At 45.3% G+C, this 23,648-nt stretch overlaps 1 protein-coding gene across 1 annotated transcript in view; it reads left to right on the forward strand.

The window, feature by feature from the left end:
• Positions 1-4,378, forward strand: part of ppm1lb (protein phosphatase, Mg2+/Mn2+ dependent, 1Lb) — a 46,742-nt gene extending 42,364 nt beyond the window's left edge. Inside the window, exon 4 of the mRNA XM_077197326.1 lies at positions 2,114-4,378. Coding sequence (XP_077053441.1) covers positions 2,114-2,460 — 347 coding nt within the window. The 3' untranslated portion in view covers positions 2,461-4,378. The remainder of the gene's footprint in view (positions 1-2,113) is intronic.
• Positions 4,379-23,648: the final 19,270 nt, after the last annotated feature.

A 23,648-nucleotide genomic window follows, 5' to 3' on the forward strand; every position in this document is an offset into this window, starting at 1 on the left:
CTTTGGGGAATGAGTTACGAACACCACCATGCTGAGGGTAGTGCATGCCAAATTATGGCTGTGACAAAAAACGGCAGTTTCCCTGAAATGCCCAAACTCTCCCCCTTCAGGTCACATACAAGCTGTCAGTGACAGTATTCCCTACAGCCATTGCCCAAGCTATGAGCCTTAAAGAGGCCTCCGAAACAATCAAGGCCAACCAAGGCCGCTCAAAGGCTTGGAACCAACAGCTTCCATGGAAGGGGTTCCTTTAGGGAATATCGCCAGGGGGTTAGAAAGGAGTCCCATCCAGTCACTTTCTGAGAGGAACATAAAGTCAACCCCACATGCCACTAGGGAGGCTGGCCTGGTCTTATTTACTGACCTATCTTGCCCACAACTTGTCTATTTCCTAAACAGAGTCTCTCACATTATCTGACTAACCTGTGGAGGCATCCGATAGGGAGGACTGTAGATATTGGCAGTAGTCACTCACAGACCGGATCATAGAGCCAGGGATCCTGGCGAGTAGAACTCAGCATAGCACTTTATAACCCTTGCAAACAAGGGGAGTAACTCTACTGAATCCTGGATCTACACAGTGCTTCAAAGCCCTGTGGATGCTGGGCACTCTAAAAAAGGGACCCTAATAGAAGGGACCCTTTAGGGAGCTACGTATTCGTACAGAGCGAACCTTAGATAGTATCTGAAACACTATGCTTAACCTGACATACATTGACCAGGCTCTGGGCTAGAATCAGGGAGGCTCCAAGGGAGCCTGCAACATGATAATTATTGCTAAACATCCAACTCATTGGGGAGGTGCCTTCAAGGAGGCCTGTGAAAGCCTAACTACTTGATAGCAATATTTGTTAGCCGAGCTTGCCTCAGACGTCTTAGGTGCTCTCACAGACATTTCTGTGGGCCTGGATATACTTAGTTTACATCGCCAACAGGCAGTGTACTAAGCAGAAGTGCTATCGACCCTTTAAACAAAGGGAGTACAATGAGTTAGGAGCCTTGAGTTAAACCATCTAAGGCCTAGCTGGATAGTGCATAGGCGGGTTTAAGCTAGACGACTCTTGTAATAAGAGGAGGCCAGTACCAGTGAAACTAGACCTTACAGAAGATGAACTGATGGAGTGTAGCTCTAAATAATCTGAGGGGCTCAAGGCGAGGATGCTTCTAGCAGACCACCTCCAAATAATTCCTAGTACACATGCCTAAGCCAGATATTGAGATGAATATCATCTGTCTGAAGTTCAGAGCTATAGTCTCATTTCAACAACTCTCAAAGTGAGAGGAGACCTGCTATATAAATACAAGTTGGCCCGAAAAGTGAATAATTGTCAACAACAATAAAAAAGTTGTTGTATTGAAAAACGTCTTAATGGTCCTAAAATAACTTTTTCTGTTAAAGTCTGTTATGAAACAGACTTTATCTTATTTTTTATGAAATATTTCAGTCTCCTCCCCCTCATAACATCTTTTCTCTGATGATGTGCACAGTCATCCCTCCCCTCCATCAACCTGTCAATCACATGAGATTTGTTCAATCAAGCCCCGGCCCTACATGTTTTTTTGTTTTTTTACTTTTCCTTAAGCAATTTCACTCTAATGTACATCACAATAGGGAGGAATATACAATCACCATTTCTGATTCTGACATGAAACAAATGACAATTTTTTAATTTAGGTGTTAAATACGACCTGTACACATTTTCATGACATTCTGCCAAACATCTCTGAAGCTAACATTAAATTGCAGTTTAACTCTTTCCTCACCAGAGTTTTCTAAAGAAGTTGCCTGCCACCGCCAGCATTTCTGAATATTTTCAGAAAGGTTGCATGGCCCTCTGAATATTTTGTTGAATGAATATCTGAACATGCAATATAGCAAAAGAAAGAACAGAGTTTCATGCCTTTTATTATCAAAACTTGAATCTGGGTAAGTTTCATAAAAAGTAACATTTTGAGCAAAAAGCTGAGAAAATCATGTTTTTGTCAAAGACAACATCTGACCTCATGACTTCCTACAAAACAAAACAAAAAATTATTTTTTGAAACACCTTGAATTATCTTATTGAATGACTGGCCTGCTTTAATCCCGCAGTAATCAGCTTCTCTGATTTAGGTGGCTTCATCAGTTTCAACGGCTCCTGGCGTGTGCAAGGTGTTCTCGCCATGTCCCGTTCACTTGGCGACTATCCGCTGAAGAAGCTGAAGGTGCTGATCCCTGACCCTGATGTGCTAAACTTTGACCTGGACAAACTACAGCCTCAGTTCATGATTCTGGCCTCAGATGGACTCTGGGATGCCTTCAGCAGCGAGGAAGCCGTGCACTTCATCAAAGAGCGTCTGGATGAGCCGCACTTCGGTGCGAAGAGCATCGTCTTGCAGTCCTTCTACCGCGGCTGTCCGGACAACATCACCGTGATGGTGGTCAAGTTCGGAAAGACAGGCTCCAAAGCTGCTGGCTAGTAATGACGGATCGGCTCTCACATACCATCATGGAATGCAAACCAACATCTGAATGAGTGACTGGATGAGTGATTATCATTATGCATAACTTTAAGGTTAGATAAAAATGTTAAAAGGCTGTATTTTTTGAAGAAGCAACGATTTGCATTTAAATTGAATGGTACAGATTTAAGCAATCACTTCTTCATTAAAGGTAAAGCTCCCTGAGGAACATAAAAATAGAATTTTTGAAGAATATTTACCGTTATTTCATAAAAATCTGTTCAAATTTTATCATTATCCCTCACTTTGATCAGTTTTTATCTGTCATGTTGGTTTTAATTTCCCTGGTTATTACATATGTAATATTTTCAATAATTAACAGTAGGTTGCCTTAAGAAATAACCCAGCCAATATGTACAGTGTGTAAATCATGAATCATGGAGAAACAGGTAAACTGTGATAGTGACCATGTCTGTCAAGCTTTTAAGTATCAAGTAACTGCCTAAAAAGCTCTGCTGCAGCTCTCAAATACATGCTTACATCATTTCTGTGCTAATGAAAACTTTTCTGCTGAATGCACTCATTGCCCCATATTTTGGAAGCTTGTTTCCGCCACAGTAAAAAACAAACAAAAAAAAAATTGCGACTTTTTATCTCTCAATTCTAACTTTTTTTTCTCACAATTGCATGTTTATATCTCGCAATTCTGACTATAACACACAATTGCGAGTTATAAAGTCAGAATTGCGAAATATAAACTCTTTATAACACGCAATTGCGACGTATCACGCAATTCTGACTTTATATCTCGCAATTCTGAGAAATAAAATTATCTTTTAAAATGGTTTTTCTGTGACAGAAACAAGCTTCCATACCACAGCAAATCCATGTACACTTGAATATATAATAATACAGATATACACACACGTAAAGAAGAATAAATGTTTATTCCTCTTCTTTGAACTGGTGCAGCAGATTCAGTGCACAAACGAACCTTGTCTGAATCTGAACATTTTCTGAAGTTTCCCTTTGGTGGAGGGGGGAATACAGACGTGAAAGTGGGTCTGTTTCTCACACAGAGCAACATGTGACTTCATATGTTGACCTCATGCCATCAGTCGATTTTTTATTGCAAACTCATAAGTTACAGAAATGGTCATATTTAACAGGCGCTGAAGTGTTGTGTGCCTAGTTCTGTTGGAAGGCGTTTTCTGTTAATATCAAGACATTTATACCAAGCAAAAGTTTTACTTGTTTAAGCCTATTCTGTCAGTTGTGGACGTGATGATTGTTTCAAAAACACATCAGCACACTACTGTTACACTTTATATAAAGGTGTCTTTATTACAGTGTAATTATAGTTATTAATTAACGAGTAATCCTAATTAACAACATGTACTTAATATAGGGTTAGGTTAGGGTAGGATTAGGGTTTTGGTTAATCGCATGTAAGGACACTGTAAAATAAAGTGTTACTTAACTAAAACATATTTCAGGTATATCTGACTTTCACAGCCTTGACTTGACTCAGTATGATCATTGGAAGATTTTAATCCAAATATGTTGCCTTATTTTAATGAACAAACTTATTTTATTTCTCCTTTTATCATGAATTTATTTGCCAGAAGTGTTGTCCAGAATTTGTGTTTACAGTGTCTGGAGGTTCATGTCAATTGTCAATGTATTATTTTACATATTGATGTCTCTCTGAGACGAAGAATAACAAAATTAATGTTTATATTAAATATTAACACAAGGTGATGCAATATCAGTCAATGGAGCCCAACTTTCAGAAGCTGCAAAAGCATCATCAAATAATGTTACGAAGCTTCTGAAAATCAGGCTCCTTTGACTGATGTTATTCCTGTGCATGTTTTTTTCAATTATGACAATTGGTGAGGGATGTTTATTTAATAATAAAAAAAAATGACTCTGATTCATTTGTTGTGTTTAACCCGTAGGGCTCTAAGGTGTTTTTGGGGTCCTTGAGATGTTTTGACATGCCCTGATATTTGTGCTTTTTTCAGTTGCATATAAACATATCAATGTCAAAGGTGTCATTACACTCTATTCAGCACAAACAGGTGTAACCGACCCAATTCAGACCAGTGTTACGATCAACGTTGTGTTATTTAATCGAGAGAAGACACGGGACACTGGAACTGCTGCTGACGGAGGGTTTATTAGGCAAGGCAAGTTAAGTTTATTTATATAGCACATTTCATACACAATGGTAATTAAAAGTGCTTTACATAGAAGAAATTAAAATAATCAAAGGAAATCAGAATAATTAAAACAGTTTAGAATAAAAGATAAAAGACAGAAATAATCAAAAGAAATCAGAATAATTAAAACATAAAATACAGTACAAACAGTCGGACGAACAGTGGCACAGTGCTCATTCAGTAAATGCACAGCTAAACAGATGTGTTTTGAGTCTGGATTTGAATGTGACTGTAGGAGCACATCTGATCTCTTCTGGAAGCTGGTTCCAGCTGCGGCTGGCATAGTAGCTAAAAGCGGACTCGCCATGCTTAGAGTGAACCCTTGGTATTTCTAGCCGATGTGATCCTAATGATCTGAGTGATCTGTTGGGTTTATATTCACTGAGCATATCTGCAATGTATTGAGGTCCTAGGCCATTGAATGATTTATATACCAGTAATAATACTTTAAAATCAATCCTATATGTAACTGGCAGCCAGTGTAAAGACCTGAGGACTGGTGTGATGTGTTCATATATTCTGGTTCTGCTCAGCGTTCTGTATGAGCTGCAACTGTCTTATGGTGTTTTGGGAAGGGCAGTGAGGATTCCATTACAATAATCCACCCTACTGGTGATGAAAGCATGCACAAGTTTCTCTAAGTCTTGATTGGAAACAAAGCATCTAACTCTTGCAATATTTTCCAGGTGATAGTATGCTGATTTAGTTATTGCTTTGACATGACTACTGAAACTAAGGTCTGACTCCAGAGACACACCCAGATTCCTGACTTGATTTTTAGTTGTTTGACCCCTAGACTGAAGGTATGCGTTCACATTGAGAACTTCATCTTTGTTTCCAAACACAATGACTTCAGTTTTGTCTTTGTTTAACTGAAGAAAGTTTTGGCACATCCAATTGTTTACTTCATCAATGCATTGGCAAAGGGAGTCAATGGGGCTGTAATCGTTAGGCGATAGGGATAAGTAGAGCTGTGTATCGTCTGCATAGCTGTGGTAAGCGATTTGGTTCTTTCTCATTATTTGGCTCATTGGCAGCATGTACAGGTTGAATAGTAGTGGCGCAAGAATTGAGCCTTGCGGGACTCCGCATGTCATGGTTGTCCACTCAGACTTATGGTCTCCTATACTCACATAATAACATCTGCCTCCTAAGTATGACCTGAACCATTTTAGGACTATCCCAGAAAGCCCGACCCAGTTTTCCAGCCTGTCAAGAAGTATGTTGTGATCGACAGTGTCAAATGCAGCACTGAGGTCGAGTAGTACCAGCACTGATAATTTGCCTGTATCAGTATTTAAGCGAATATTGTTTATTATCTTTACGAGCGCGGTCTCTGTACTGTGGTGCGGTCGGAAACCAGATTGAAAATTTTCAAAGTATCCATTCGAGCTTAAGAATTTGTTCAGTTGATTGAAGACAACTTTTTCAATGATCTTGCCTATGAAAGGAAGATTTGAGATCGGTCTATAGTTGTTTAATATGGTCTGATCCAGATTGCTCTTTTTCAGGAGGGGCTTGACAACAGCAGTTTTCAGGGAGGTCGGAAAACTCCCAGAGAGAAGTGAGGCATTTACCACTTCTAGGAGATCTGCTTCTAAGCTGTGTAACACATTTTTGAAAAAAGATGTGGGAAGTGCGTCAAGGGCACAGGTTGATGTTTTACGTTGCTGTACGGTTTCTTCCAAAAATTTGCCATCAATTTCTTCGAAATCAGATATAGTGACTACTTTCTCAGGCTGTGGTCTGATCTGCCTGACCCCAGCGCAACTCAAGGATGAGCTGATCACCTTTCTGATATTATTGATTTTCTCAGAGAAGAAAGAAGCAAACTCACTGCACTTTCTCACTGAGAGCATTTCACTGGGAATCTGGCTTGGGGGGTTTGTCAGTCTCTCTACAGTAGCAAAAAGAGTGCGCGTGTTGTTTATATTGCTGTTTATAATATTCGAGAAGAAAGTCTGTCTAGCTTTGCTTAGTTCCTTATTGAAAGCATGGATGCTGTCTTTGTAGATGTTATAATGGACTACAAGTTTTGTCTTCCGCCACATGCGCTCTGCTTTTCTGCATTGTCTTTTCATATTTTGCACTGCTGTTGAGTTTCTCCAAGGTGCTTTTTGTCTGCCACTCTTCTTCCTGACTTTCACAGGAGCAATATCATCAATTACACTCTTAACTTTTGAGTTAAAAGAATCAAGGAGAAAATCAACAGAGTCAGCAGATATGCTTGGTGTTAAAGATATAGCCTTCATAAATAGTATACTAGTGTTCTCATTTAAGCATCTCTTCAGCATCTCAGGTCAGGAGGTGGTGTACATGTACGCACGTTTTGAGTTAGTGCGGAAATGCGCAGAAAAACAATTCCTAACACCACAAAACGCACTGACAAACTAAAAGATATGACATATTATGACCCACTGTGAAAAAAACAACAACATAGTAATTATAAACTTCAGTGTTTATTTTTGTGCAACATGGACTTCAATGTTTAATTTGTGTGACTTTACCAAAGCATTTGATTTGTAGGCATATGTATTCCTTCAGTTGCGAGCCTGTGCGCTTTACCTGACGTTTCAAAATGACATTCTTCTTTTAAATAATAATAATAATAATACAAATAATAATAATAACGACATTCTTCTTCTAAATAACAATAATAATAAAAATCATAATAATATTCTCCTCGCTCGGTGTCAGCTGGAGGCTTGGATCCGGTGGGCCTCCCCCAGTCTGACTCTGGCTCCTCTGACATTTAACAAAAAGAGACAGGGTTGTGTAAATTGATATATTCTAAAATATAAAGAAGATTTTTTATATATATTTTACTATACATTTTCTTCAATGTAGCCTACATGTATAATCAAATAAAATGACACAACCCTGTCTCTGTTAGTTAGATGTCAGTTTTAATGATAAATGTTTCATATTTTTAAAATGAAAACAAAAAGAAGCAGGGTTGTGTTTTATATTTCGTGTTGTTATAAATATATACGTTGCCTGAACCACATTTGTGTGGCCATTAATATGTTTAAGATTTTTTTTAAATGAAAAGAGGCAGAGTGGTGTTTTATTACATATTTTGTTTTATTGTTGCCTAAAATATACATAAAGAGATAACCGGAGTAGCCAGAGCGTGCTGAGTGACGCGATCAAGAACGCCGCTGTTGCATTTGCAGAATAACCGGACTTGCGTCCTCTCGTCCTCGGGAGTTCGTTCTCCTGAGTCGAACTTCGCAAGTCTGAACTACCAAGGACGCAAGTCCGAAGTTTGCGTACTTGGTATTGAGAAACGGCCTTGATCTCCACGTCGGAGAAGTTTATCTTCTTTGCCGTCTTCCGTGTGTTCATAGCGTAAAATGAGGGTGTGGGGGAAGCGGAGACTTGAATATATAGGGGCGTGTTATTCTAATGACGATCATTTTCAGCCGCGGCATTTATCAAGGGCAGGTATTGCGTACACCTGGATTTCAAAGGTACGCATAGCTTCATAAATCAGGCGGTGAGAGGAGTGTAAGCATAATCTTACGCCAACATATAGGCCCGTTTCTACGCAAGAATAATAAATGAGGGCCAATGGGTTCCCGCTTGTTCTATAAACATTTGTGAAAGTTATTGTTATCATAGCGGGGACCCGACACATATAACTGAGAGCTGGTATCAGGTGTTTTTGGTTCACCTCAAGCCGCTGGAGGAGGGTGTGGGCCTTGGCGCTGTGGCAGAGGCCGAAGAGCTCTCACCGGACGAGGGGGAGGGCGAGAGTGTCTGGTGAGAGGGACTGTTGCTCTGGTGTTATTGGAGGCTGTAATATGCTGTCCTGGTTTCCTTGGCTGTTTTCCAGAAAGTCATCCTTGGCTGCTGAATCTTGGAGCAGTGCTAGTATGTCACAGTCTGTCTGTGGTGAGCTCTGTGGGCTCAGCTGAGCTCTGTGGGCTCAGCTGAGGGCTCAGCTGAGATTGTGTCTGTGAGCAGAGGTTGTTGTGGCTGAGTGGTGTTATCATTGTCCTTGTGTGATGCGTAAACGGTATGTCTATTCAGGTGCTGAAGTGAAGTCCTGTGGTCATTCATACTGTATCCAGGTGTGTGTGTGTGCCATTCAGGTTGAGTGGATTGTCAAGTCAAGTCAAGTCACCTTTATTTATATAGCGCTTTTTACAATACAGATTGTATCAAAGCAGCTTCACAGTGATAACATGAAAATAATATAACAGAGTTTGTTTCTAAAAGAAAATTGCGTCAACGTCCACCTTAAGTAAGGCAGATCAATAATATTATTGAATATTAAATGTCCCCAACTAAGCAAGCCAAAAGCCAAGGCAACAGTGGCAAGGAACCAAAACTCCATCAGGTGACAGAATGGAGAAAAAAACCTTGGGAGAAACCAGACTCAGTCGGAGGGCCAGTTCTCCTCTGGCCAACGAAGGAACAGTGCATGATTTATGATTCGGGCAGCATTACAAGTCAGATTGGATCGGAACATTTAGAATATTTATCCATTTCCATCTTTTGGAAGTCCAAGTAATTACGCCGGTGTTGAGACGAGTTGTTGAGGATCAGTGCCGTCCACCATAGAGGGTCCATATCGCCGGTGTTGATTCGTCTCTTCACAGGCTTTGTGATTGGGGTATCTGAAGTCTCCGTGAAAGGCTGGATACAAACTGGAGCTGACGAACGCCGTTTTTCTCGGGACTCGCGTCCCGAGATAACAGCAGAAAAGCAAAAAGGGAAAATAATTAGCGTAGCTGCTGTTCATAATGATTTCCATAACACGGGCGTAAACGATAAAAAACATGAAGACAGTGATTCTTGCGTCCCAGAGTCACCCCCCTCCGTCCCCCACTCAACTCAGCCCTGCTTACTGACCTCTACATCCCTCCTGCTGCTGAGACCCAACCACAATCTCACAATCTCTCCGCAGCCCAACCATACGCGCCGACCCGTTTGACTAAGGCTGTCGAGCCCCACTGTCGTCGTTAAAGCAGGTTCAGTGGCAACGGTTCCGTATGGCATACCACCTACCGCAAAACACAATATCTACCCAACCACCCGTCATTCACGCAATATACACAGGAACGTAATGACTGTAAATACTATGCAACCTATAAAAATAACCTACAGACTCTTCAAGTTTTATAATATTAAATGCATTTGATCTGATTCAGCAGTGGTATAAAAGGTAAGCATTATGTAAATGCTTGGCTAAAGAGATGCGTCTTTAATCTAGTTTTAAACTGGGACAGCGAGTCAGAGCCTCGAACAATATCAGGAAGGCTATTCCAGAGTTTTGGAGCTAAATGTGAGAACGCCCTTCCTCCTTTAGTGGACTTAGATATCCTAGGAATGACCAGAAGCCTCGAATTTAGTGATCTTAAAGAACGTGATGGATTGTAGGGCGATAGAAGGTCCATTAAATACACAGGAGCTAAACCATTTAGGGCTTTATAGGTCAGTAATAGTACTTTGTAATTGATACGGAACTTGATAGGTAACCAGTGTAGAGATGATAAAATTGGTGTTATATGATCATATTTTCTTGACCTAGTAAGAACTCTAGCAGCTGCATTTTGCACTAACTGTAGCTTGTTTATTGAGGATGCAGGACAGCCAGCTAATATAGCATTACAATAATCTAGTCTCGAGATCATGAATGGATTGTCACACACTGCAGAAGGATGACGGAGGGAGAAGTAGATATTGTCCTTTAGCACTCTTGAACCAAGTTTGTTTGGGTGGTGGCCATTCTGTTGAAACAGTTGCCTCTGACTCCAGAAAAGATTGAAGGTATCAATGAAGTTCACTCCTTTTATATTGCAGGTTTTATGCAGCCCTGTTTTAAGCCCAAGCAACCGTGAAAACCTGTTTGTTCCTCTTGCTGGGAGTGGTCCACTGATGAATGTTTTCAGTCTTTTAAGTGTTTCAAAAAGTTAATTGAAATCCTTCTTAAGGAGTTCCGACTGCTCTTTATGAATATCATTCTTCCCCACATGAATGATGAGTCGATTTGCAGTCTTATGTTTCATAAGAATGTTCTGAAGTTCCCTGGTTACATCAGTGTAACAGTTCGAAATAGACCCAAACGCGAAAGCAGGTTAATGATTTCTTGAAAAGAAAGAAGATAAATGCAACAAAGGCTGTCTGCCGATCACAGGTAGTCTTGATGAACGCAGAACAGGTAAACGATCTCCAGACAGAAACCAGGCAGGATGATGGATGCAGGCAAGCAGTCAGGGAGAACTCACAGGAATAGGCAAGCGCAGAGTCCACCAGGCAGTTACCGCAGCACAGAGAATCAGACTTGACACAGGATAGCCGGGGTAGAAACTCATCTGACATATGCGTACACACAGGACAGGAAACAGTAGCAATACTCAAGCGTCAGTAACAGACATGAACAAACAATAAACCACAAAGAGGGAAAGAGAACATGAGGTCTAAATAGCCAGAAAATCAGGGCAAGGGGAAACAGGTGTGAGAAGAGAAGGAGTAAACGCTGATTGAGAATGGGTTCAGCTGTGCGAGAGCACACGTAAGAGAGAGAGAGAAAAACAAGCAGAGGAATAAAACTAGACTCCTGACAGTACCCCCTCCCTAACGGGCGCCCCCTGGCGCCCCCGAGGAGGACTGACGGGAGCGGAGGAAATCGTCGATAAGCGAGCGATCCAGCACATCCCTTCCCGGTACCCAGCTTCTCTCCTCCGGGCCATATCCCTCCCAATCGACAAGATATTGAAAGCCCTGTCCCCGGGGTCGGACGTCCAGCAGCCTCTTAACCTTAAAGACAGGAGAGTTAGCAGCAAGGGCAAGAGGGGGGGAGGGGAAGGGAGGGGAGCAGAACGGAGGAGGAGCGCAGGTTTAATACACGAGACATGAAAAACAGGATGGACACGTTTGAGGGAGTGTGGTAACCTGAGCCGTACAGCCGCCGGACTGATGACCTTAGTGATGGCATATGGTCCAATGAAACGGGGGGCCAGTTTCCAAGCGGGTGCCTGAAGGGGTAAATTACGTGTGGAAAGCCAAACTCATGCCCACAAACATACCTGGGAGCTTTGGAACGGCGACGATTGGCGATACGACAAGTGCGTTCCCTGGTCCGGCACAGAGCTGACCTCACCCTCCGCCAGGTGCGACGACAGCGCTGAATAAAGGCCTGGACCGAGGGGACGGCGACCTCTGGTTCCTGAGAGGGAAACAGAGGTGGCTGGCAGCCCAGACAAAAAGAAAACGGGGAAAGGCCAGTGGACGACGAAGGCAGAGAATTATGAGCGTACTCCACCCATGTCAATTGTTCACACCAGGAGGTGGGGTTATGAGCCGCCAAACAGTGGAGCATCCGACCGAGGTCCTGATTAGCGCGTTCAGCTTGCCCATTACTTTGTGGGTGAAACCCTGAAGACAGACTGGCGGTAGCACCATTCTGTTTGCAGGATTCCCTCCAAAAGTTAGAGACAAACTGGGGTCCCCTGTCCGAAACAACATCAGAAGGAAGCCCGTGAATTCTAAAGACATGGTCCACAACCGCCTGCGCAGTCTCTTTAGCCGACGGAAGCTTGGGGAATGGAACAAAGTGAACCGCTTTCGAAAACCGATCGACAACAGTGAGAATCACCGTATTGCCGCTGGAGGGGGGAAGCCCCGTAACGAAGTCCAGGGCAATATGGGACCAAGGCCGGGAGGGAATAGAGAGAGGGCGAAGCAGACCATCGGGGAGCGAATTACTGGACTTCTGCTGGGCACAGACAGAACATGACGCAACCAATCGGCGTACCTCCCGTTCCATGGCAGGCCACCAGAATCGCTGGCGGACAGCTGCCAAAGTACGACCCACCCCCGGATGAGCGACCAGTTTAGATGAATGACCCCAACGAAGGACGGCCGGACGAGCGTACTTGGTGACAAATAGCTTCCCCTCAGGACACCCACGGGGAACGACAGTGTGAGAAAGAGCCTTTCGCACCAGCTGTTCCACCCCCCAGGTGACGGACCCAACCACACATCCCTCAGGTAGATGGTCTCGGTGGTGGGACGGCCCTCAGAGGAGGAGAACTGGCGAGAAAGGGCGTCAGGCTTAATGTTCTTTGACCCGGGACGGTAAGAGATAGTGAAATTGAAACGCCCGAAAAAAAGAGCTCAGCGAGCCTGTCTAGAGTTAAGCCTCTTGGCGGAGCGGATATACTCAAGATTACGGTGATCAGTCCAGACTATAAACGGACAGGAGGATCCCTCCAACCAAAGGCGCCACTCCTCCAGGGCCAGTCGAATAGCTAGAAGCTCCCGGGTTACACACATGATACTTACATTCGGCAGACGAGAGTCGATGCGAGTAAAATGCGCATGGGTGAACCTTCTGATCAAGAGCAGAGCGCTGCGAGAGAACCGCTCCCACCCCGACGTCAGACGCGTCCACCTCAACGATAAACTGATTCTTAGGATCAGGCGAAATCAGAATGGGAGCAGATGTGAACAAACATTTAAGACGCTCAAAAGCACATTGGGCAGCCTCGGCCCAGACAAAACGACACTTTGCGGATGTGAGTGCAGTCAAAGGGGCGGCAACCTGACTGAAATTTCTAATAAAACGGCGATAAAAGTTTGCAAACCCCAAAAACCGCTGAAGCGCCGAGCGAGACTCAGGAACAGGCCAGTCAGTGACCGCCTGAACCTTGGAGGGGTCCATGCTTATGCCCTCCGCACACACGACCGAACCAAGGAAAGTACCTGACTGGAGGTGAAACGCGCATTTCTCGGCCTTAACATAGAGGCGATTCTCTAATAACCGCTGTAATACGCGACGCACATGTTGGGTGTGTACCTGGAGAGATGGGGAGAAAATGAGAATATCATCCAGGTACACGAAGACGAAAATGTTGAGCATGTCTCTTAAAAGGATCTCCGGCTAGTTTGACAACTTAGTCTTATTGGGTTATCGATACCATTTGCGCCACAAACGTGATATAATAACACACCCGATGTTTTCGTTGTAGCGAGATATTTTAAAATAAAGTTTTTACCTGTAAGTCGCCATTGTTGTTTTTACCCATTGCATTCTGGGCCGTGACGTAGACTGGTCCCAGCGCCGCTACAAACAGAAGGCGCGTAAACACTAACGTTATCAGGTTAAACTACTACCTCAATAAACGAGCGAAATGTCTGGGCACTGACTTTTAATGACCCTACAAGTTCAGTTAAACCAGCAAAATATGAGGAAAATATGTTAAATAGGAAGAACAAAACTCGAACTTGGTTAAGGTATTGATCTGACAGAATTATTTGGCATACAAAGGCAAACTAACGTTACAGCTACAGGTTTTATTTTACTATGCAAAAAAGAAAATGCATAGAAAAGCAAACCGTAAAGACCGTTTGCTTACGGTAAAACCCACAGTTTTACAATAATGATACATTGATCATAGTTAATTTATGTCAAGGTTGCACATTAGTCACACTGAAATAAAGTGGTATTTAACATTATTTCACAAAAAAAGATAACATTCAGTCGTGTCTGTTTCTGTTTATTAGTCACTGGACAGTATGTTTATAGCACAATTAGAAAGAATGATCATTTCTACATATTTTCCACCAAAAATACGACCTGTGGAGCTTTAGCACTCTCTCCGTGACAGTTCCAATACAGTGATATTTTCAGTCAGAGAACGTAAGCAAACCGTTCCGCAAGAACCACGAACCCCAATGAGCTCGTTCATCAGCTGTTCGGCGATCAAAATCCTTAAATGAATCAGGGCTAAAGTGTCGAGAACAGAGCCGCGGGTAATTGGGGAGTTTCACTCGCCCACAAGCATCTTCCCATTGTTTTCTTCTCTTTGCATCAGAACTAGGAAAACAGTGGAAGGTCAAATCACCACTCTCGTTTGTCTTCGAATGGGCATCACAACCAACAGCCACACAATGTGGCATTTCATCTCTCTAGGTGGGTCCGACGATGAACTGTAGAAGAGTGTGTTGAACTGCCCGCGAACGCTCGCCTCTGACGTGTCATTTTTAGTTTAGCGCTCAGGACCGTCGTGCGTCATCAACAGTCGACGGCCCATAGTACAAAAAAGCTGAAAAAAAGTAGTGATCGCGCTTTTTTATTTTTCTTAATCATGAAAGCGTTTCAGGTATTTTTAACCAAGTGCCTTAATTAGGAGGGGTATTGACATCATATCTAGACCAATTTGGCAAACTAGCCGGGGATCCTTTTAATACATCGTTTACGAGCGCTTGAAAAACGGCTGGGGCATTTACCAGCCCGAACGGTAAAACCCGATATTCAAAATGCCCCAGCGGAGTATTAAACGCCGTCTTCCACTCATCCCCCTCCTTGATGCGCACTAAGTGGTACGCGTTGCGAAGATCTAACTTCGTGAAAATCTTTGCCCCCTGCAGGATCTCAAAGGCTGATGACATCAATGGTAAAGGATACCGGTTCTTAATGGTGATGTCATTCAGTCCACGATAATCGATGCAGGGGCGCAAAGAGCCGTCTTTCTTTTTCACGAAGAAAAATCCCGCACCGGCAGGGGAGTAGGAAGGGACGATGGTACCGGCCATAAGTGAAGTATCAAGGAACTTCTCGAGCGCCTCACGTTCAGGAGCGGATAAAGAATACAAACGCCCGCGGGGAGGAGTGGTGCCAGGGAGGAGGTCGATACTACAATCATAAGGGCGATGGGGAGGGAGAGAAGCGGCCCGGGATCGACTGAACACCACTCGCAGATCGAGATACTCCTCCGGAACCCCAGATACATCAATAGACTCCTCCTGTAAAACAGACAAAGAAGAAACAGAGGGAACAGCAGAGACAAGACAATTGATGTGACAAGACAAGCTCCAAGAAACAATAGAACTATCAGACCAGTAAACATGTGGATTGTGCTTAGTTAACCATGGATGTCCTAGGACAATGGGGGCCATAGGGGACTGAAAAACAAAAAAAGAAATCTTTTCTTGGTGGTTGCCAGACGTGGTGAGACTCACCAGGGCAGTAGCCAGGTGAATATTGGAAAGAACGCGACCATCCAGGGCGAGGGCTGTGGGTGTATCCTTTAATTCATGAAGGGGCAAACCATGTTCAATAGCCCACCTCTCATCAACAAAATTTCCCTCCGCCCCGGAGTCAATAAGAGCAGAGCAGACAACAGAACTGGTACCCCAGCGAAGGATGGCTGAAATCATGGAGCGGGAACTGAAGGATGGGGATAGTGGGGTAGCGCTCGCCAATATTCCCCTAACTACTGGCGAGCTCTCACTTTTACCGAACATGTGGCAGCAAAGTGACCCGTGCCACCACAGTAAAGGCACAACCTCTCTCGAATACGGCGCTGGCGTTCAGCTGAGGAGAGGTGTATTCTCCCTAGCTGCATTGGCTCAGATTCAGGGTGAGGTTCAGGTGACACAGTCTGAGTGAGTGGGGCTCCCCGGAATCCCGTGACGTCAGAATGAGCACGTCGGCGTAGGTCGAAACGGTTGTCTAAACGGATGGCTAATTCAACCAGCTCATCCAGACTGGAGGGAAATTCTCGAGCAAAAATATCGTCCTTAAGCTCATCATTCAAGCCCTCCAGAAAGCGTGCCGTGAGCGCAGCTTCATTCCATTCGCAGGTAGCAGATAAAGTCTTAAATTCAATGGCATAATCAGCTGCGGAGCGTCTTCCTTGACGAAGCGCAGCCAACTGACGAGAGGCCTCGCGCCCGAAGACAGAACGGTCGAAAACCTTCAACATCTCCTCTTTGAATGAATTAAACTGGTCGCAGCAATCAGCTCCAGCCTCCCAGACAGCCGTTCCCCATTCCCGGGCTCGACTAGTGAGAAGGGAAACCACATACGCAACCTTGGCGCGGTCGGAGGCATACGTGACAGGTTGAAGAGAGAATATCACTTCACACTGGGTGAGATATGCACGGCACTCAGTAGGCTCACCAGAGTAGCAGGGAGGATTGTTAATACGAGGCTCGGAGGTGTGTCGCGACCCAGAAGAGAACTGGTCTTGACGCAGGTGATGAAGCTGACCAGTAAGATCCGACACCTGGGCAACGAGTGAATCCACGGCGTGCTTGGCTGTGGCTAATTCATCGGAATGTCTACCCAGCAATGCTCCCTGCAGTTCAACGGCTGAGCGGATGGTAGTATCGTTCGCTGGGTCCGTCATGGTCGGTTTATTCTGTAACAGTTCGAAATAGACCCAAACGCGAAAGCAGGTTAATGATTTATTGAAAAGAAAGAAGATAAATGCAACAAAGGCTGTCTGCCGATCACAGGTAGTCTTGATGAACGCAGAACAGGTAAACGATCTCCAGACAGAAACCAGGCAGGATGATGGATGCAGGTAAGCAGTCAGGGAGAACTCACAGGAATAGGCAAGCGCAGAGTCCACCAGGCAGTTACCGCAGCACAGAGAATCAGACTTGACACAGGATAGCCGGGGCAGAAACTCATCTGACATATGCGTACACACAGGACAGGAAACAGTAGCAATACTCAAGCGTCAGTAACAGACATGAACAAACAATAAACCGACAAGAGGGAAAGAGAACATGAGGTCTAAATAGCCAGAAAATCAGGGCAAGGGGAAACAGGTGTGAGAAGAGCAGGAGTAAACGCTGATTGAGAATGGGTTCAGCTGTGCGAGAGCACACGTAAGAGAGAGAGAGAGAGAAACAAGCAGAGGAATAAAACTAGACTCCTGACAATCAGATGTTGTTGCTTGTGGAAGGCAGCATGTTGTTGTATCCCTGCTACTAATGTTTCTGATTAAGGAGTATTAATCATATTGAATTATGGATATTATCATGGAGCATTTAGATGTACTGGATGGATTAAAGAGAGAATACAGCAATTAGAAATGTTTTCTCTGTGATTTTATCACCTCTCCTCAGCATGCTCAAAGCAGTCTCAACAAACATCACAATTATAACATATCAAAAATACAATGGATGAAAACATGTCACAAACATTAAGTGCAAAACGAATTGCAGCTAATTTTACATCCATCATGAATTAGAAAGGAAACAAATTGATACAAAATGAATACATTGGAAAATTGAACACATATAAACCATACCTGGATGGATTAAAGAGAGAATACAGCAATCAGAAATGTTTTCTCCGAGATTCTAGCACCTGCACAGATTAAAGGCCAGTTAATGATTGAGTTAAAATCACCACGTTCTGTTGACGCACACACATAAACTGCTGTACTCAGTAATAAAACTATAAAATCCTATCGATCCATTCATAAAACACTTCCTAGGACATTTATAACAGTCTTAACAGTAATATTACTGCATATTATGTACTTAACCAAACTCCTGAGAACTTTTACAGGCTTATATTGAAAGAGTACCACTAACTGCTTACCTCTCTTCAGCTGCTCAAAGCAGTCTGAGGACGCAGCGTGAGCTGAACGGCAATGACGTCACGACGGCAGTACAAATACAACATAAAACTCCTTTTCCAAATTGACACTAATGATGATCAAAACAAAAATATAGCGTTTCCTTAGACAATTTAGTATAAAGTAAATACATAAAAAATACATTCATTAGTGAAGTACATTCATTTACTAATGAATATTAACATCTGTCACATTGGGCTTTCATTGTCATGTTTAGGCAGAAACACAGGAAGCAATCGCGAGTATAATACAATATTTATTTTTAGCACAAAACACACAAGTCCAGGGTGCAGTGAGCCAGGTGGAGATAGGTGACGCAGGGACTTCGATGGTCAATACCGGTGACGTGCAGACAAACGGTGAGACGATCCAAATCCACACGGAAGACGACGAACAGGAAACACCAGGCAGGAACACGAACCAGAAGACAGGGGAACATCAAACAACGATCTGACAAAGGTGAGAGAACAGCGGTGAGTTTAAGAAGCGTGGTGAGATGAACTGCAGCTGGTGATTGTAATGATGAACAGCTGGAGTGGATCAGGTAATGACATACAGACACGCCCCTTGCACACGTGCACTCATACAACAACATAAACACAAGACTAGAAGGAACCAGCGAATACATCCACCGTGACAGTACCCCTCCTCCTAAGAACGCCTCCTGGCGTTCTCAGACTCCCTTACCTGCCGATTGTAATCATCGATAAGGGAGTGATCCAGGATGTCCCTAGCAGGAACCCAACTTCTCTCCTCCGGACCGTAACCTTCCCAGTCCACCAAGTACTGAAATCCGCGTCCCCTCCGCCTAGAGTCCAGAATACGGTTGACCGAATATGTGGTCTCCCCATCTACGAGCCGCGGTGGGGGAGGAACCGGGACAGGCGGATTAATGTGAGAATGAAAAACGGGCTTGATTTTAGATACATGGAACACGGAATGAACCCTCCTGTACGCAGGAGGTAGTTTGAGGCGGACTGCCACCGGACTAATAATCTTGGTGACAGGAAACGGGCCAATAAATTTGGGAGCAAGTTTATTAGAAACGGTGCGAAGAGGAATGTTCTTAGTTGAAAGCCACACTTTTTGACCAACGACGTATACGGGAGGCTTTGACCGGTGGCGATCGGCCTTGGCCTTGGTGCGCGTCCCCACCTGGAGTAGAGTCTCCCGGGCTCTAGTCCAGGTGCGGTGACACCTCTGGAGAAAGGCGTGAGCGGAGGGAACCGCAACCTCGGATTCCAGACTGGGAAAAATTGGTGGCTGGTAACCTACACTACACTCAAACGGAGATAGGCCCGTCGCTGACACTGGCAACGTGTTGTGTGCGTACTCCACCATAGACAGTTGTTGACTCCAAGACGAAGGATTTCTGGAAACCAAACATCGCAACATTCTCTCCAAATCTTGGTTGGCTCTCTCTGTTTGACCATTGCTCTGGGGATGAAACCCAGATGACAGACTAACCGTCGCCCCCAGTAATCTACAAAATTCTCGCCAAAATTTGGACACAAACTGGGGTCCCCGGTCGGAGACCACGTCTATCGGGAGGCCATGTAACCGAAAGACATGATCTACGACCGTAGCCGCTGTCTCCTTAGCTGAAGGTAATTTGGGTAAGGGAATGAAATGTGCTGCCTTCGAGAATCGGTCCACCACAGTTAAAACTACTGTGTTACCCTGGGAGGGTGGGAGGGCGGTAATAAAATCTAGAGCGATATGGGACCAGGGTCTCGAAGGCACCGGCAGCGGTTGAAGTAGCCCATCTGGAGGTCGATTGGAAGACTTACCCGTGGCACAAACAGAGCAAGCCAAAACAAAATCGCGAATGTCACGAGCCATAAGTGGCCACCAGAATCGTTGCTTGACTAGAAATCAAGTGCGATTAATTCCTGGATGACAAGCTACGTTGGAGCTGTGACCCCACTGGATAACGTCAGACCGTAAGCCCTCCGGCACAAATAATCGGTTCGGTGGACACCCGGGCGGAGGCGTTACCCCTTCCAAGGCCTCTTTGACCTTCGCTTCGACCTCCCATGTGAGTGTTGAAACAAATACGGTTTCGGGTAAAATACACTCGGGAGTGGACGGGCGACCGGAAAAATCAAATATACGAGAAAGTGAGTCGGGTTTGATGTTCTTAGAACCCGGACGATATTGGAGAGAAAAATCAAAACGACCGAAAAAAAGTGCCCACCGAGCCTGCCTGGAGTTCAATCTTTTAGCAGTTCTGATATATTCGAGGTTCTTATGATCAGTCCAGACGATAAAAGGTACCCCCGACCCTTCTAACCAGTGTCGCCACTCCTCCAACGCCAACTTGACTGCCAACAACTCTCTATTACCGATGTCGTAATTACGTTCGGCTGGAGATAAACGATGGGACAAAAACGCGCAAGGATGCATCTTGTCGTCTACAGGTGAACGCTGAGATAACACCGCCCCTACTCCCACCTCTGATGCGTCGACCTCCACCACGAACTGACGTGATGAATCAGGGGTAATTAGAATGGGGGCTGAAACTAAGCAGCCTTTGAGTTTCTTGAACACAGTCTCGGCTGTGTCGGACCACCTGAACGCAGTTCTGGGGGAGGTCAAGGCAGTCAGAGGCGCGACCAGCTGGCTGAAGTTGCGAATGAATCGCCGGTAGAAATTGGCGAACCCCAGAAACCTCTGCAGGGCCTTGCGGGAATCTGGACTTGGCCAATCCACCACAGCCTTAATCTTCTCAGGGTCCATCCGTATCCCCTCAGACGACACGATGTATCCTAAAAAAGGAACAGACTGTGCATGAAAATCGCATTTCTCCGCCTTGACAAAAAGCCCATTCTCTAGCAACCTCTGAAGCACTCGTCGGACGTGCTGCACATGCTCCTGGAGAGATGCAGAAAAAATCAATATGTCATCCAGGTAGACATATATGAATTGATCGATCATATCTCGCAACACGTCATTGACCAGTGCCTGGAAAACTGCTGGGGAGTTGGACAGCCCAAACGGCATGACCAAATATTCAAAGTGCCCCCTAGGGGTGTTAAACGCAGTTTTCCACTCATCACCCTCCCTGATGCGGACCAAATGATAAGCGTTACGTAAGTCCAATTTGGTGAAGATGGATGCTCCCTGCAACCTCTCGAAGGCTGAAGACATCAACGGCAAAGGATAAGTATTCTTTACCGTGATGTTATTCAGCCCTCGGTAATCAATGCAAGGTCGCAGAGAACCATCCTTTTTCCCCACAAAAAAGAACCCCGCCCCCGCTGGAGAAGAGGAAGGGCGAATGAACTTGGTTGCTAGAGAATCAGAAATATATTTCTCCATAGCCTCTCTTTCAGGAATCGAAAGCGAATATAACTTGCCCTTAGGCGGAGACTTACCTGGGAGTAAATCTATTGCACAGTCGTAGGGACGATGCGGAGGGAGAGAAGCAGCACGAGACTTACTGAACACTTCCTTCAGGTCCAGATACTCCGCGGGCACGTTAGACAAATCCCCTGCTTCCTCCTGAAACACAGAAACAGGTACAGACGAACAAGCAGACACGAGACAAGACCTATGACATTCCTGACTCCACTCCAGCACAGATCTATGTATCCAGTCCACTCGGGGGTTGTGTTGAATGAGCCATGGGTGTCCTAGAACAACGGGTGCCAGGGGTGAATCCAGAATAAAAAATGAAATAGTTTCCGAGTGATTGCCAGAGGTGATGAGAGTGATTTCTTCAGTGGATAATGAGATGGTGGGAAGTTCTTGTCCGTTGAGTGCATGAACTGCAATCTGCTGTGGGAGGGGTTTGATGGGAATCTGAAATCTGCGTGCAAAATTATGGTCCATGAAATTACCTTCGGCCCCCGAATCCAACAGTGCTTGACAATCGTGCTGGTGGACTGACCATCTTAGTCTTACCGAGAGGAGGGTGGAGGTAGATCTTGTCATGGATGAGGTCTTCCTGGCGGAGATCCCACCCGATAGTAGCCTCATGTTTACTATCGGGCTGGGCCTTTTACCGGACAGTTGTAGGCGTAGTGTCCGGCTCCTCCGCAGTACAGGCAAAGGCCCTGGGACCTCCGCCTCTCCCTCTCCTCCCGGGAAAGCCGAGCTCGACCCACCTGCATGGGCTCGTGATCGTAGACGGGGCTGACCACGTCCCTGCCGCTGGATCGTAGCCCGTTGGCTGCCTCAAGTGTGCGGGTGGGGTGGCTCGACGCTCGACTCTGGACAGCCGAGCGTCCACCCGCAGGGCCAGATCAATGAGTCCGTTGAGGGTAGTGGGAAGATCCAGGGCGTAGATCTCCTTCTGGACGTGGTCAGCCAGCCCATGCAGGAACATGTCCCACTGCGCCTCCTCGTTCCATCCACACTCCGCCGCCAAGGTCCGGAACTCGATGGAAAACTCGGACACTGATCTTCTTCCCTGCCGTAGCTCGACCAATGTTCTGGCCGCCTCTCTTCCAGTGACCGCACGGTCAAAAACCAGTCTCATCTCGGCGGCGAGGGTCTGGAACGAGGCACAGCATGGATTTTGGTTTTCCCACACCGCCGTTCCCCAGAGTGCCGCTCTCCCAGTCAATAGCGTCAGCACAAACGCCACTTTGGCTTGCTCGGTCTGAAAAGTGTGAGGTTGCAGGGCAAAGTGCATAGAACATCGAGTCAAAAAAGCTCTACAAAATGACGGTTCACCTGAGTATGCCTCTGGGGTGGGTAGCCGGGGTTCTGACTGGGAGGGGCTTCCTGATGGTGCGGGAGGAACGGCCGGTGTGGGTGGCGCAGTGGGAGGTCGTAGGCGCTGGATCTGCTGGGTGAGCTCGGACACCTGCGTCACCAGGGCTTGAACTGCACGGCCCGTATCTCCAATCTCCTTCTCTTGCGAGTCCATTCTACAGATGCTGTGATGGATGAACTCTTCGAGTGAGGATGACGAGGCGCTCGCTGCTTCCATACCATGGTCAGATCGTTCTGTCATGTTTAGGCAGAAACACAGGAAGCAATCGCGAGTATAATACAATATTTATTTTTAGCACAAAACACACAAGTCCAGGGTGCAGTGAGCCAGGTGGAGATAGGTGACGCAGGGACTTCGATGGTCAATACCGGTGACGTGCAGACAAACGGTGAGACGATCCAAATCCACACGGAAGACGACGAACAGGAAACACCAGGCAGGAACACGAACCAGAAGACAGGGGAACATCAAACAACGATCTGACAAAGGTGAGAGAACAGCGGTGAGTTTAAGAAGCGTGGTGAGATGAACTGCAGCTGGTGATTGTAATGATGAACAGCTGGAGTGGATCAGGTAATGACATACAGACACGCCCCTTGCACACGTGCACTCATACAACAACATAAACACAAGACTAGAAGGAACCAGCGAATACATCCACCGTGACATTCATAATATGTGATCAACATGAATGTGTCACGGTGTGGGTTCTGTCATGTTTCCTGTCATGTGTCATGGGTCCATACCCCTCAAACTGGTACAGGAGGCCCTGCGCCGGCACTACGTCCCAGACAAGTTTAGAGACCTCATTCTGGACTACTACGACAGTTTCAGTCGGAGAGTCTCTGCGGGGTCTACAACATCAGA

The sequence above is a fragment of the Siphateles boraxobius genome, unplaced genomic scaffold (assembly GCF_051911475.1).
Source record: "Siphateles boraxobius isolate OS27281-9 unplaced genomic scaffold, OSU_SipBor_1 39, whole genome shotgun sequence".
In the NCBI taxonomy this organism is placed as follows: Eukaryota; Metazoa; Chordata; class Actinopteri; order Cypriniformes; family Leuciscidae; genus Siphateles; species Siphateles boraxobius.